We start from the raw sequence: 16,022 nt of genomic DNA, 5'->3' as shown, positions 1-16,022 counted from the left end.
GGTAGACTAGATCATTTGAATCAAACCTTTTGCTGAGAACATCTAGTAAAATTGAACGAAATTGATGAAAATCAATTTGAAAGCACTGGAGAATCAATAAGGCAGTGAAGAAAATTATCAGGAGAAGATCTTAGATGAGAAGGAGAGCTAGAGAGGAGCTCCATGTTTGAGGCCATTCCCCGTGGATCAACTACCAATTCTGGAAGAGGCCAAGAAGCTGAGAAATCGAAAAAAGACTCACAGACTTCGGCACTGTGACCAGAGACAGAAATCAATAAGAAAATGATAACTAGGAGATCATCATATATTTGGAATTAAGAAAACACTTTCTAAATAATCCATGGGTCAGAGAAAAAAACACAATGGGAATTTAAAAGCATTAGGAATTGAATGATAAAAAGTAAAGCCACATAACAAAAAAATATGTGGGCTGCAACTAAAGCAGTTCATAAAATAAATTTTATATCCTTAATTTGATATTTTATAAAATGAAAAGTTTAAAAATTAAGATATAAACATCCAACCAAAGAAGTTGGAAAAAGAAAATCAAAATAAATCAAGGATAAAAAAAGTGAAATTGATGAGCTGAAAAATTAATATATAATAGGATTAACATGGCCAAAAATTGGTTCTTAGAGAATATTAATGAAATTGATAAACACTTACCAAAACTGACCAAAAAAAAACCAAAAAACAAAAAAAGCAAGAAGGCACAAATAACCAATACTAGAAATGAAAAAGGGAAACTCTTGAAACTCTTGACAGATAATACAAACATTTTAAATGAGGGTCCTACCGATTATATTTTGCTCTTTTTTTATACCTTAAGGTAAAGCTTAGATTATTGATTATGAACCTTTCTTTTCTAATACAGCCACTTACAGCTATGTATTTCCCCGTTAACAATTTTCTTAGTTGCACCCTACAAATTTTGGTTTGCTGTACCATTATTATCATTCAATTAAAAATATTCCCAATCTCTTTTATAATTTTTTACTGACATCTTAGTTATTTGGAAGGATGTTGTTTAATTTTCCAGTAATTTCAACTTTTCTAGGTATCTTATTAATACTTTCTAATTTAATTCTCTTTGGTTAGAAAACATACTTTGTTAAGATTTTGATTTTTTTGACATGCATTGACTGGTTTTATGACCCAGTATATGATGTATCTTAGTGAATGCTTGAAAAAAGTGTGCATTCTGCCACTGATAGGTATATTTCTCTATAAATCAATGGATGATTGACAGGTTTGTTCAAATCTTCTATTTTGTTAGCAATTTTTATATCTAGTTTTTCTATCAATTACTAAGAGGAGGGGTTTAAAATCTCACATTATGATTGTGGATTTGTCTATTTATCCCTTGAATTATGTTAGTTTTTGCTTTATGTGTTCTGCTTTATGTATTCAAACTGTGTCTCTTTTAAGATGACACAAAGAAATGGAAAGATGTTCCATGCTCATGAGTTGGAAAACCAAATATTGTTAAAAGGTCTACACTACCCAAAGCAATCAACAGATTTAATGCAATCTCTATCAAAATACCAACATTTTTCACAGAACTAGAACAAACAATCCTAAAATTTGTATGGCACAACAAAAGACCCTATTCAGGGTCAGGGTCAGCCAAAGTAATCTTGAAAAAGAAAAACAAAACTGGAGGTATCACAACTCCAGACTTCAAGTTACATTACACAGCTGTAGTAATCAAAACAGTATGGCACTGGCATAAAATTAGACATATAAGTCAATGGAATAGAATAGAAAGTCCAGGAATAAACCCACAATTATATGGTCGATCAATCATTGACAAAGGAGGCAAAAATATGCAATGAGAAAAAGATAGTTTCTTCAACAAATGGTGCTGGGAAAACTAGACAGCAACATGCAAAAGAGTGAAACTAGGCCATTTTCTTACACCATACATAAAAATAAACTCAAAATGAATAAAGTACCTAAATGTGAGACCTGAAACCATAAATATCCTAGAAGACAGGACAGACAGTAAGTTCTCTGACACTGGCCATAGCAACATCTTTCTAGGTAGGTCCCCTGAGGCATGGGAAACAAATGCAAAAAATAAACTGTTGGGACTACATCAAAATAAAAGGCTTCTGTACACCAAAGGAAATGCCAACAAAACTAAACAACAAGATACTGAATGGGAAAAGATATTTGCAAATGACATATCCAAAAAAGTGTTAGTATCCAAAATTACAAATAATTTATATAGCTCAACACCAAAAAAATGCAATTAAAAAATGAACAGAAGACATAAACAGACATTTCTCTACAGAAGATGTACAGATGGCCAACAGACACATGAAAAGATGCTCAACATCACTCATCATCAGGGAAATGCAAATCAAAACCACAATGAGATATAATCTCACACTTGTCAGAATGGCTATTATCAAAAAGACAAGAAATTGCAAGTGTTGGCAAGGATGGGGAAAAAAGGGAAGGCTTGCACTTTGTTGGTGGTTATGTAAATTGGTGCCCCCACTGTGGAAGACAGTATGGAGGTTCCTCAAGAACTATCCTATGACCTAGTAATCACACTATTGTGTATTAACACAAAGAATATGAAAATACTAATTTGAAGGGATATATGCACTCCAATGTTTCTTGCAACGTTATTTACAATAGCCAAACTATGGAAGCACCCCAAGTGTCTGTCAATAGTTGAATGGATAAAGAAGTGGGATACACAAACACGTACACACACACAAAGGAATATTACTCATCCATAAAAAGAATGAAGTCTTGCCATTTGCAACAACACGGATGGCTCTATAGAGAGTATAAGGCTAAAATGAAATAAGTCCATTAGAGAAAGACAAATACCATATGTTTTCATTTTTATGTCAAATTTAAGAAAGAAAGAAAGAAACAAACAAACAAAAAAAGACCAATCAAAAAACCTACTCTTAACTATAGAGAACAATCACATGATTACCAGGGGGAAGTGGGGTGGGGATGGGTGAAATAGGTGAAGGGGATTAAGAGTACACATCTTGATGAGCACTGAGTAATATATGGAACTGCTGAATCACCATATTGTACCCATGAAACTAATATAACACTATATGTTAACTATGCAGGAATTTAAATCTTAAAAAATAATAAAATAAAATAATAAAGTGTCTCAGCAGTATACAGTTGTGTGTTGCTTTTCTATTCTGACAATCTCTGCTTTTTATTTGAAGTATTTAGTCCATTAATATTTAATATAATTGTTAATATTAGATTTAGAGCTACTATTTTCCTGTTTTAGTCTCATTTACTTTTTTGTTCCTCTACTTCTTTCTTGCCTTCTTTTGGTTAATTCAGTAGTTTTTAGACTATCATTGTTTGCCACTGGCTTTTTAGATATACACCTTTGCATTATGATTTTAATAATTTCTCTAGAAATTATATTGGGTATCTTTAACTTATTACAGTCTACCTAGATTTAATATTGTACTACTTCACATAAAATATGGGAACCTTGGGGGTGCCTGGGTGGCTCAGTTGGTTACGCATCCAACTTCAGCTCAGGTCATGATCTCATGGTTCATGAGTTAGAGCCTGATGGCTCTGTGCTGACAGCTCAGAGGCTGAAGCCTGCTTCAGTTCTGTGTCTCCCTCTCTCTCTCTCTGTCCCTCCCCTTCTCATGCTGTCTCTCCCTCTTTCAAAAATAAATAAACGTTAAAAAGATTTTTTTAATAAAAAAAATATGGGAACCTTGCCTAGTTACGTTTACCACTATCCCATCCTTTGCTTTACTGCTGTTAAATATATTAACATCTACATATATTTGAAAACCCATAATACAAGGTTATAATTTCTGCCTTAAAGAATTATAATGTTTTTTAAGGGAATTAAGAGAAAAAAGATATTTAGTTATTAGTACTTATCCACATATTTACCATATATGGTGCTCTTCACTCCTTTCTTTAGATCCAGTTTTCCCTCTGGTGTCATTTCCCTTCAGCCCGAATAAACACCCTTAAGCATTTCTTATAGTTAAGGTCTGCTGGCAACTAATTCTCCCAGTTTTCGTATTTCTGAAAATGACTATTTTCCCCCAGTTTTTTGGATGGATAGGTTAGCTGGATATAGAATTTTGGTTTGACAGTTTCCCCCTCCAGCATTTAAAGCATTTTAAACATTCATCTCTTGCTCTGGGGAAAAGAAACTGCCATGTTGTGAGGACACTCAAGCAGCCTGTGTTAGTCTGTGTGGGCTTCCATAACAGAATATAAGGCTGGGTAGCTTAAATAGAAATTTATTTTCTCACAGTTCTGGAAGATGCAAGTCCCAGATCAAGGTACCAGGCAGGGTTGATTTCTAGCGAGAAACCTGGCTTTCAAGTGGCCACCTTCTTGCTCTGTTCTCACATGAACTTTTCTCTGTGCACAGAGAAGGAGGGAGGGAAAGAGAGAGAGAGAGAGAGACTGAGAGAGAGAATGCTCTGGTGTCCCTTACTCATAAGGATACCAGTCCTTTCAGATTGTCAGAAGGACACCAGTCCCTACCCTTATGACTTCATTTAACCTTAATTATCTCCTTAAGAATCCTACTTCCAAATATAGTCACATTTGGGGTTAGGTCTCAACATATGAATTTTGGAGAGACACAATTCATTCCATGAAAAAGCTGTATTGAAAAGTCCAAGTCGGGGCGCCTGGGTGACTCAGTCAGTTAAGCGTCCGACTTCAGCTCAGGTCATGATCTTGCGGTCCGTGAGTTCGAGCCCCGTGTTGGGCTCTGTGCTGACAGTTCAGAGCCTGGAGCCTGTTTCAGATTCTGTGTCTCCCTCTTTCTCTGACCCTCCCCCGTTCATGCTCTGCCTCTGTCTGTCTCAAAAATAAATAAACGTTAAAAAAAAATTAAAAAAAAAAAGTCCAAGTGGTGGGAAACCAAGGCCTCCTGCCAACAGTCATGTGAGTGAGTCATGTTGGAAGCAGATACTGCAGCCCTAGCTGATGTCTGAATTGTACTCTCATTTACTCTTTGAGCCAGAGCCACCTGACTAAGCCACTCACAAATTTCTGACCCCCAGAAACTATGAGATAATAAATATTTGTTGTTTTAAGCTGCTAAATTCAGGGCTATTTAGCTACATCGTAATAGAAAACTAATATACCTATCCATTCAAGGGCTTTTATATTTTTTTCTTAGCTTCTAGAAATCTTTATTAAAAAATAATCAAAAATGTAAACAAATACCCCTGTTCTAGGGGTGCTTGGGTGGCTCATTTGGTTGAGCTTCTGACTCTTGATTGAAGCTCAGGTCATGGGATCAAGATCCATGTCATGCTCTACGCTGAGCATGGAGCCTGCTTAAGATTCTCTCTCTCCCACTATCCGTTTCCCCCATTTGTACACGCTCTCTCTGTATATAAAACACAGTTTTTTTAAATTCCTCTTCTGATGTTCACCACAGCAGTATTCATAATAGCAAAATTTAGAAACAATTTTAGTTTTCAGCAAAGAAATTAAGAGGTCCATTCAGCTTTTTACTTCAGCTTTACTCCATTTCTAGAAGTTCCTTTCTATTCCTTTGTCTGTCATTTTTTTTGGTATTTTCATCAAAGTATTTATTTATTCATTTATTTAAAAATTTAGTGCCAGTATAGTTAACATACAGTGTTATATTAATTTCAGGTGTACAATACAGTAATTCAACAGTTCTACATATTACTCAGTCCTCATTGTGGTAAGTATCCTCCTAATCCCCATCACCTACTTCACCCATTCACCCCCTACCACCTTCCCTTTGGTAACCACCAGTTCGTTCTCTATAAAAGTTTGTTTTTTGGTTCATCTCTTTTTTTCTTTGTTCATTTGTTTCTCTAAGTTCCACATATTAGTGAAATCATGTGATATTTGCCTTTCTCTGTCTTATTTCACCTAGCATTATACTCTCTTGATCCATCCATGTTGTTGCAAATGGCAATATTTCATTTTTTATGGCTGAATAATATTCCAGTGTGTGTGTGTGTGTGTGTGTGTGTGTGTGTGTGTGTGTACCACATCTTCTTTATTCATTCATTTCTTAATGGACACTTGGGCTGTTTGTTCATTCTTGATAGTTTCCTATATAAACTCATCTTTGTAATCTCATTTTCTATTTCTTTGAGCACTTCAGTAACAGGGATTTTGTTTTTGGCAATTGCAAACTATGCAGTCCTTAAAAATCTAAATCTGTTGTTTTTTTTTTTTTGCCTTTGTTTAACATTCATAGTAGTCTTCTTATGTGATTATTTTGAGATCATATTTCTTTTAAAATGTGGGTGCTTTTGGGGTCAAACTGAAAATTTCCTTCAAAAAGGGTTTGCTTCTGTTGTCAACCAGGAGTACTATTTCTTAGTCACTAAACCTCTTAAGCCTCTTTAGAGGCTTATAGAGAAAGTTTCACCCTGAACTTACATTGTACCAAAGGTCAGTGTGTTGCTTTAGTCTTCAGGCTTTGGAGAACCCTTCCTTGCTACCTGGATGTCTCCAAATTCTTTCCATGTCTTCAACTCTTTGCTGCTTCAGCCCTGAATCCTGCTTCTGTTGATCTGATCCTGGCAATCCCTTATCCTGGGCCCTGGGTCCTTTGATCCTTTTTCAGTTAATTTTTGTTAATAATGTGAGCTAAAAGCCCAACTTCATTCTTTTGCATGTGGATGTCCAGTTTGCCTTTCACTTGAATGGTTTTGGCACTGTTGTTGTAAATCGTTTGACCAAAATGTGAGGGTTTCTTTCTGGGCTCTCTATTCTATTCCATTGGTTCATATGTCTGTCTGTCTGTCAATACCACATGGTTTTGATTACTGCTGCTTTACATACACATATACTGCTACTATATTTTGAAAACAGATATTGGGTCCTCCAATTTTGTTCATCTGTTAAAAGACTGTTTGGGCTATTTTGGGTCTCCTACGATTTCATATGAATTTTAAGATGTGTTTTTCTGTTTTTACAAAAAATGTCATTGGAATTTTGGTAGGAATTACACTGAATCTGGAGATTGTTTTGGGAAATATTGACATATTAACAATTTAAGTCTTCCAATCCAAGAATATGGAATGTTTTTTACTTATGTGTTCTTTAATTTAAGCAATGTTTTGTAGTTTTCAGTGTACAAGTCTTTTGCCTCCTTGGTCACATGTATTCCTAAGTATTTTACTCTTTTCGATGCAAATATCCAGGCCATTGCTTTCTTAATTTTCTTTTGGATTATTCATTATAGTGTATAGAAATGTCTTAATCAAATTTTAAGCTCACTATGTCCTGCAGATAATTTCAATCTAGTCTTTTATTTTTTTAAACTAATAATCATAATTGTTTTGGAACCCGTTTCTGATCATTCTGATAACAAAAGTCTCTACAGGTCTGTTTTTGTTGGTTCATGTTCATGGTGCCCTGTTTCCTTGTGTGCTTGGTTACTTTTGACTGATTTCGGTTTGCTGTCCTTGAGAACTTACCTGAGGGAATTGTTCGAGGTCTAAGATAAAGATATATTCCTCTACAAAGGAGTTTTTATTTCTTCTAGTCATTTATAGACACTAAGGTATTTTTACGTGTGTATGTATATACGTATATGACTAATATATATCAAATTCATAATTTGAGGTTTGCTGGACCACCCAGACAATATAATTTAGGTTGTAATCCATGTGATTTCTGTATTGGGCCACAACTTCTTGGGAACAGGTATTATTCCCTTTCTTTTTCTCCCCTGTTTCACTAAGCATCAAGACAACTTTCCCTGAATTCTCCTGAACATGAGTTTATCTCTTGTTCATACTATTAGTCTTCCATACTTTAGTGGACAATACCCCTTTGGTTCCTTCTCTGTGGATTACACCCGGGACCAAAACACAAACTGCTAATGCCTTCAGGGTAAAAGAGGTTTTGGAGTTCTGGAAATCCATTTACCTGGTTTTCCAGTTTCCCTTCAACTTTGGTCTCATAGTTTCTTAGCATCATATCCTACTATCGTAGTTTCTTACTCCTTGATGCTTTTAAGGAAATATGTTTTACGTGTTAGTCAGTATTTTTACTTGTACGCAGAGGGAGAGTTGGTCCAAATAATCTAGCTCACTATTACCAAAAATTCCAGCAATACCTTATAAAAAAACTCCCTCTGTACTTGACATCCCCTACCATCTTCTCTTTTCTCCTTCATAAACTTCTTGAAACAATTGTCTATATAAACTATAACCACTCCCACTTCCCATTTACTCTTCAACCCACTCCAAAGTTAGCTTTTGCTTCTAATACTACCAAAAGTGCTCTAGATAATGTCACCTACAAGCACCATCTTGTTCATTTCAATGAATATTCATTGTATTTGATCTCTTAAGCAGAATTGGAGAGACTGTCTCATACCTTTCTTGTTAAAATGGCCTTTTTCGATATTCATGATACCACATTCTTACGGTTTTATGTATACCTTTCTGCTCTTCCTTAACTGATCTAGGAGTTCATCACAATGGGATTTAACAGTAAATCCTCTTTAATTTATTCTTCTCTTCAGTTTTAGAAATTATCTATGAAATTTCTTCTAGTAGAAATAGGTACCACAATCTCTGTGTTAAAACTACTGTGGCATTTATCATACCACAAATGGTTACATCTGTCTCCCTCTTATTCCCCCATACTAAGCTCTTTTAGAGTAAGTCCAGAACTAAACATAAACACTGAATAACTGGATGTCGAGTAAATTGATGAATAAATGAACAAAGGTTAACGTGCTGTTAATTTCACTCAATTATATTTTGGCTTATTTCTTGAAGAGCAGGTATAAATCCAGACAGATTCACAACGTTTTTACAGACTGGATAAAATGTATTTGCTAGGAATCTATTATTAACACAAAAGGACTATTCATTAAAAATTATGTGTAATTTATGTTCAAAATATTCTGATAACTTACACAGTATATGCAAGTAAAAATAAAATATGCAAAACAAGAGAAATTACAGTGGTTTTAATTTGGGGGAGCAGGTGGGAAGAAGCTGTTTCTGAAAGTCAGAAAGTGAGAATTTTACTCTGATAAAAGAAGAAACAAAGGCACAGCCTTCGGTTGAATAAGGAAGCGTTAGAGGAGCAGCCTTCTAAGGACTAAATGGAAGCCTAACAGAGCTTTTTTGCAATCCGGTAGGAGAAACTCCAGGGACAGCTGGTCTTTCTTGAGACAGATGCAACTCCTGGGTTTTCGTTCTGATCTTTTTTTAAGGTAGCGGAGCCAAATACTTAAACTGAATTACACTTGGGCTACAGTTGCTGGTCTATTTCTCAAGTGAGAAATAGTGCAGCAGTTAAGATTTCCGGGATGCAGGCGTAAAATTCAATCCCAAACAACTCTAAAAACTTCTTCCAGAGACAAAAGTCTTGAGCGTTGAGAAATGGTATTATCCTGGGGGTCAAATCTTGACAGAGAGGCACACAAAACGTAGCCCTTACCGGAACAAACGTTAGAACCCACCCGCTGTGGGCCTCCCTCCCCGTTGGTGCTCACTCTAGGTTTAGCTGGGGACCCCTGTGCGTGCCCACCTGCATGGTGTTCCCCTTCGCTCGTCACGTGGCGGCGGTGTCTTCCTGACACCCCAAGTCTCTTTCAGGTTGGAGGCGAGCCCGCCGAAGGCCTCGCCGTTTCCACCGCCCGGAAGAGGGGGCAGGAGGGGGAGGGGAGAACAAGGGCCTCCTTCGCTGGTGCACCCAGCGCGGCTCTGTTGCCGGGCAACGTGGAGGCGTGGCCTAGGGGCTGGCTGTGAGAATGCACCAGGTCCTGCCTGGGGCCTGTGTACTGAGTGGTGCCTTACCTGTTAGTACTGGTGCTCATATTCCTCCCATCCCTCCTTCCACCACCACCAAATCGGCACGTTGTCTCAGAGCCTCTGGCACCCTTCAACTCCTGAGTCCTGTCTTCATGAAGAAAGAACCAAATCCTGGAGAGAGAACCCTTCAGAGGAGCCCATAGACTATATTTGGATGGATTTTAGGGGACCACTAGCTCACAGACCCCAATTGTGCATCATTTCGTTGTATGCGTAGGTTTGTGTTGGGGGTCTTGGGCGTTTAGGACCAGAGCTTTCATCAGATTCTCAAATGGTTCTCCACCCCTATCTAAAAACCCACTGCCTTAGAAGACAGGAGTTCTGACTTTACGTAGAAAGCCTAGACAGGTGGATTCCTTGGTGGTTAGGTTAAGGAAAGGATGTTTACTGGTAGCTGCCAGGAACGTAAGGAAAACATTTGATATTATCACCAAATAAGGTTATATACATGGTCACAGAGATATACTGATAGGATTTGGAAAAGAAGAAAAAAATGCTTTTAGTGACACAATTTTAAACTCGGGTTCACTATTAGACCGCTCCACCTGTAGTGCCCAGTTAATATTTAATGAAAATCCTATACTCCTGGTAGCCTATATGTTTTGTTGTGTTTGTATATAAAATATTAATTTGTTAAATATAAAATATTGTAGAACATCCCACAATTTTTGTAACCATGTTTTGGTATTTTTTCTTCTTCTTCCTTTTTCTTTATATCCTGGGAACCCTAAAATGTAAATAACCTAAGTCTCTCTGTATTTCTGAGAGGCCTGAGGAACCGCTGCTTAAATTAATATTCAACTGGTTTTATTTTGACCATCCAAAACCCTAGCTAGTTGAGTTACTAATCCTCCCTATTCTAGAGTCACCCTCCTCTAACCAGCCAGCCTGCTTTGTGGTGGAGGAGGTTATCCAAGAGGGAAGTGAGAAGGGAAAAACCCAGGGGAACCTGAATGGAAATAATCTCAACATCCATCTGAGGTTAATTCTGTGTCCAATAAGCACTAATTTGATGTAAAATGTTTTCCAAGTGTGTTCATGATCCTCTACTGGTGACACTGTTTTCTTTCTGGTAATGGATGACACTGGTTGCCTTTCAGATGTTGCAGAGTGAAATGACTTATTTTGAGATAAGTTGAACACTACTCGTTGGTAGAAAAAGCTAACCCCCTGATATGTTTGTAGTAACCAGATATTTATTTTACAGCAGATAAATCAGAACTTGCTTATTGGACTATTTGATGGATCATGGCCAACTTCAACTAGTGTAGTTTTAGTTGGTATTCACATTCTAAGAGAGTAAGTTACTGGACACTATGGTATTATAAGAGTTGGTGACTTTGTCACTGATGAAATCCAAATAGGATAAACTAAAACAGCTCATTAAAAGTCAGCTCTCTTCTGAGTGCCTTTAATAAAAATAACAAAAGAGCATGTGTATCAGTACAGTTGACTCTGAATAACACAGGGGTTTGGAGGGTCCTCCCATGCATCAAAATCCTAGCACAACTTTTGACCCTCCCCAAACTTAACTACTAATAGCCTACTGTTGACCAGATGCCTTACCAATAACATAATTGATTAACACATATTTTATATGTTATATGTAATATATGCTGTGTTCTTACAATAAAGTGAACTACAGAAAAGAAAGTGTTATTAACAAAATAATAAGAGAAAATACATTTACATTACTGTACTGTATTTTTTGAAAAAGTCCTTGTATAAGTGGACCTTGCAATTCAAACCCATGTTGTTCAAGGGTCAACTGTACTGTCAAAAGCTGCAGGGATCTAAGGAACATCATTATGTACAGCTTTATTATCTAAGAAAAAAATATTTTAAGATGTTTTTAAAATTTTTGACAAATTAAACATTTTATAATCTCAACCAACTTTTATTGAGAATGTTTACAACACAGGGATTGTCAAATACAGTAAGTTTAGCAAGGATTGTTTTTGAGAAGAAAACAAAATGTCAACATTTTGCTGCTTCTGTGGAAAATTGTTGGTCCTGTATAAAAACAAAAATTAAGTTTAGAGTCAAGTATAAATGAGTCTGTGAAGGAGGGCAGGCAATGTTAGCATACAGACATTTCTATAAATATTTCTTCATGTATGATAAAATTGACATCAGGGCCATTTCTCAGCTATTCTTCAGTCTGTATAGTTTTAGTTATTAATCTCTCTCTGATAGAACACTCGTTCTATGTGTCTGTATTTCCCAAAACTTTATACAGTATTTAACTATATAAAAGTAGTTTCCTAAAGCTCATTGATGCCAGTAAGATCTAAGAATAAAATATTTTAAAATTTGCACAGTTATTCCTCATTTATTTATTTCCTTTTGTATGTGCAATTAAATCAAATCCCATTTTATGTCTAACCATTTTTTAAAATGTCTAACCAGTTTCTAAGTAAATAGAAGTCATCAAGACAGAGAAAGATCTCAGATAATCAGATGAAAAAAAACCCCAAAAAATGACTATTGAGCTGTTTATGACAAAATACAACGAAATCTTAAGTTAGTCTGTGTAAACCCTAATCTTGAAAACAACCCAAATAAAGCAATTTTTGTCAAATTCAGAGAGAATTTTTAACTAAATTAACCAAATCATGGATTAATTTCCATTTCACATTTGTGAAGACTCTACCACTTGGTTTGGTGTTAACAATCACAGACATTTTTTTCAATTAGTATTAAACTATTTTTTGTCCACATTTTGTAAATATCTCTATCTTTGTAATATTATAAAGCATAGCTTCTTTTCCATTGACCCTTTGGTCTTAGCTCCTTAAAAAAATAAAAAATTAAGAATTTATTTGCTCAGGGGCACCTGGGTGGCTCAGTCAGTTAAGCATCTGACTTCAGCTCAGGTCATGATCTTATAGTTCTGAGTTCGAGCCCCATGTCAGGCTCTGTGCTGACAGCTCAGAGCCTGGAGCCTGCTTCGGATTTGTGTCTTCCTTTCTCTCTCTGCCCCTCCCCTGCTCACACACAAATACTCTCTGTCTCTCAAAAATAAATAAATCTTAAAAAAAAATTTTTTTAAAGAATATATTTGCTCATATTTCTGATGTGAATATAACAGGCCTTTGCTAAAATAGGAATTAATGCCAAATATAGTCCAAAAATTTAAGTTCCTAATTTTGCCCCATGAGCACATTAAAATTTTCTTCACTTTTTCAATATTTGTCTCTTTTATTTCTTTCTTATGTACTGAATTGGCTAATGCATAAGAACTACATTAAATAAGAGGTAACAGAGCATCCCTGTTTTGTTCCTGACATTTCAATAGAAATTCTTCAAAGTGTTTTACTATCAAGACTGCTACTGACTTTGAGACCATTATATAAATAATGTTAATAAAGATTCATCTCTTTCTAGAAGATGTTCTTTTAAAACATCAGAAATTGGGGGGGCGCCTGGGTGGCGCAGTCGGTTAAGCGTCCGACTTCAGCCAGGTCACGATCTCGCGGTCCGGGAGTTCCAGCCCCGCGTCAGGCTCTGGGCTGATGGCTCAGAGCCTGGAGCCTGTTTCCGATTCTGTGTCTCCCTCTCTCTCTGCCCCTCCCCCGTTCATGCTCTGTCTCTCTCTGTCCCAAAAATAAATAAACGTTGAAAAAAAAAATTAAAAAAAAAAAAGAAATTGGGAACGCCTGAATGGCTCAGTTGGTTGAGTGTCTGACTCTTGATTTTGGCTCAGGTTATGATCCCAGGGTTGTGGGATTGGGCTCCATGCTAAGCGTGAGGCCTGCTTAAGATTCTCTCTCTCTCTCTCTCTCTCTCTCTCTCTGTCCTCTCCCAGCTTGTGCACGAGCTCTCTCTCTCCATCTCTCTAAAATTAAAAAAAAAATGGACAAAAATAAAATAAAACATCAGAAATTGATGTGGAATTTTGAGATGATTAAATAATTTTTCTTCTAATGGTGAACATATTGTAAAAGAATTCCTGATGTTGAACCATCCTGAGTTGTTGGAACAAACTTCACTTTTTTGGAGTTATATAATTTTTAAAATATACGGCTGAATACAATTTACTAGTATTTCTTTAACATTTTTGCATTGATATTTATAAATAGGATTGACCTATAGTTTCTTTTTATATACTACTTTTATAAGGTTTTGGCATTAGTATTTGCTGGCTTCATAAAAAATATTTTGAGATTTTCTTCCATCGCTGAGCTGTAAAAGTTCAAAATCTGTTGGTCTAGTACTTTTGAGCAGGGAGTTTCTAGATAATGTTTTCAATTTTTTCCAATGGCCATTAGTCTGTTCAGATTTTTTTTCTTTCTTCTGAAGACAATTTTGGTAGTATCTACCTTACCAGACAATCCTCCATTTTATTCAGGTTTTCAAATGGGTAGGCACAAGATTTACAAAGTACTCTCTTATGGTTTCCATTTCTTCTATATCTGTTTTAATTTCCTTACTTTCATTTGTATTTTTGCATGTTTATGGTTTCTCCTTTTTTTTCTTGATTAGGGTGGGCCAGTTAGGCTAGTTTATTTTATTTTATTTTTTGCAAATAATCAGATTTTGCTTTACCAATTATTCTGTTTTACTATTTTATAATTTATTAATTTCATTTTTCATTTTATAATTTTCTTTCTTTTGCTCTCCTGAGGTTCACCTTGTTGTTCTTTTTTAACTTTTTAAAGTAAATCCTTAATTCACTCATTCTTTCTCGCTTGACAGTATTTAAAGCCTTGTATTTTCTACTGAATATGGCTTTGGCAGAGCCCCATAAGTTTTAATGTGCAGTGTTTTTATTATCTCTTTATTTTGTAGATACTGTAAATTTTTTGGTATTATCTTCATTAGTTAGAAATAGTACATTTTGATTTTTGTTTTCATGAGAAAGAATTAAGAAATTTAATATTCTTTTTTTTTTTTTTAATTTTTTTTTTTCAACGTTTATTTATTTTTGGGACAGAGAGAGACAGAGCATGAACGGGGGAGGGGCAGAGGGAGAGGGAGACACAGAATCGGAAACAGGCTCCAGGCTCTGAGCAGTCAGCACAGAGCCCGACGCGGGGCTCGAACTCACGGACCGCGAGATCGTGACCTGGCTGAAGTCGGACGCTTAACCGACTGCGCCACCCAGGCGCCCCAAGAAATTTAATATTCTTAAGCTAACTATGTATTTAAGGGTTGAGATGGTGATATGAAAAATATATTTGCAAAAACATGCTAAGCACAAAATCTGCATTTAAGATTATATAAAGTTAATAGAATATACTTTTATTTGCATGGTGTAAATGTATCAACCTGCATTGGGTTTAATTTCAAAATTCACAGCCTAATAAGATACTAGGATTAACAAATTTATTAAATATGTAGGGCTATCCAATAGCTATGAAATGTCTACTATATCTCCAACATTGATGTGGAAAACTGAGTCCCAAAGTAGAAGTCATGCTCTCATGTCTTCCCACATTTTCTTAGTTCTCTAGAAATGGTAAATTACAGCTTTTATAAAGAATCTTTGAATACAGGTCACTTGGAAGACAGAAATGCATTCAGTCTGTAAGTTCTGGCCCATTATGGTGGACACTGATCATCACAATAAGAGACAACTGCTGACATATTACTTACCCAATAAATGATGATAAGGTCAATGTCTCTGAAACAGTGAGGACTATTGTGGTATAGTCTTCATATGAAAATGTTGGGGTTCAGGGGGGAATGGTCAGGAAAAAATTCTTGAGGCATCTTTTGTGCAAAAAAGGGGGTTTCATTCAAACACCGACAGGACCCGTGAGCAGAAAAGGCTGCATTGCAGACGTGAGGAGTGGCTGATTATATACTTTCAAATTGGGAGGGGGCTACGGGTAGCGTAAGTCTCTAAGGAATTTGGAAGCAAGATTTCCAGGACCTTGAGGGGCTAGCTGTTGTTAGGAAGAGGTCATTTATTACTGTCTAGTAAAACCTTAATCATGAGACCCTTCAGATGTATATCAGGGGGCCATATGCTTGGAGTATGGTCGCTAACATATGTCTGGAGGGGGTAGAGATGAAGAAAATTTCTAAAGGAATTTTTTTATGTTAAAGGAGACTTACAGGATCCTGGAAGTGAGGTTAATGTTAAGCTAAGATTCTCTTTTGCCTTTAGCAAAGTATTGACATTGAGGCAGTTGAGTTCCTAGAAGAAGGTCACTCTGCCTGTCTCAAGGACTTGTCAGTGGGCTGTAAGTTGTAAGG

The 16,022-nt window shown here is 36.1% G+C and overlaps 2 protein-coding genes across 2 annotated transcripts in view; both read right to left on the bottom strand.

The window, feature by feature from the left end:
* Positions 1-9,646, bottom strand: part of PDCL2 (phosducin like 2) — a 36,754-nt gene extending 27,108 nt beyond the window's left edge. Inside the window, exon 1 of the mRNA XM_032592980.1 lies at positions 9,535-9,646. Coding sequence (XP_032448871.1) covers positions 9,535-9,540 — 6 coding nt within the window. The 5' untranslated portion in view covers positions 9,541-9,646. The remainder of the gene's footprint in view (positions 1-9,534) is intronic.
* Positions 9,647-11,711: 2,065 nt separating this feature from the next.
* Positions 11,712-16,022, bottom strand: part of NMU (neuromedin U) — a 38,920-nt gene continuing 34,609 nt past the window's right edge. The window contains exon 10 of the mRNA XM_030313850.1: positions 11,712-11,831. The gene's annotated coding sequence lies outside the window, so the exon portion shown is untranslated. The remainder of the gene's footprint in view (positions 11,832-16,022) is intronic.

This window comes from Lynx canadensis, chromosome B1, assembly GCF_007474595.2.
Source record: "Lynx canadensis isolate LIC74 chromosome B1, mLynCan4.pri.v2, whole genome shotgun sequence".
NCBI lineage: Eukaryota > Metazoa > Chordata > Mammalia > Carnivora > Felidae > Lynx > Lynx canadensis.
Note: the sequence above shows the minus strand (reverse complement) of the source record. Positions and strands in the feature narration are given on the sequence as shown.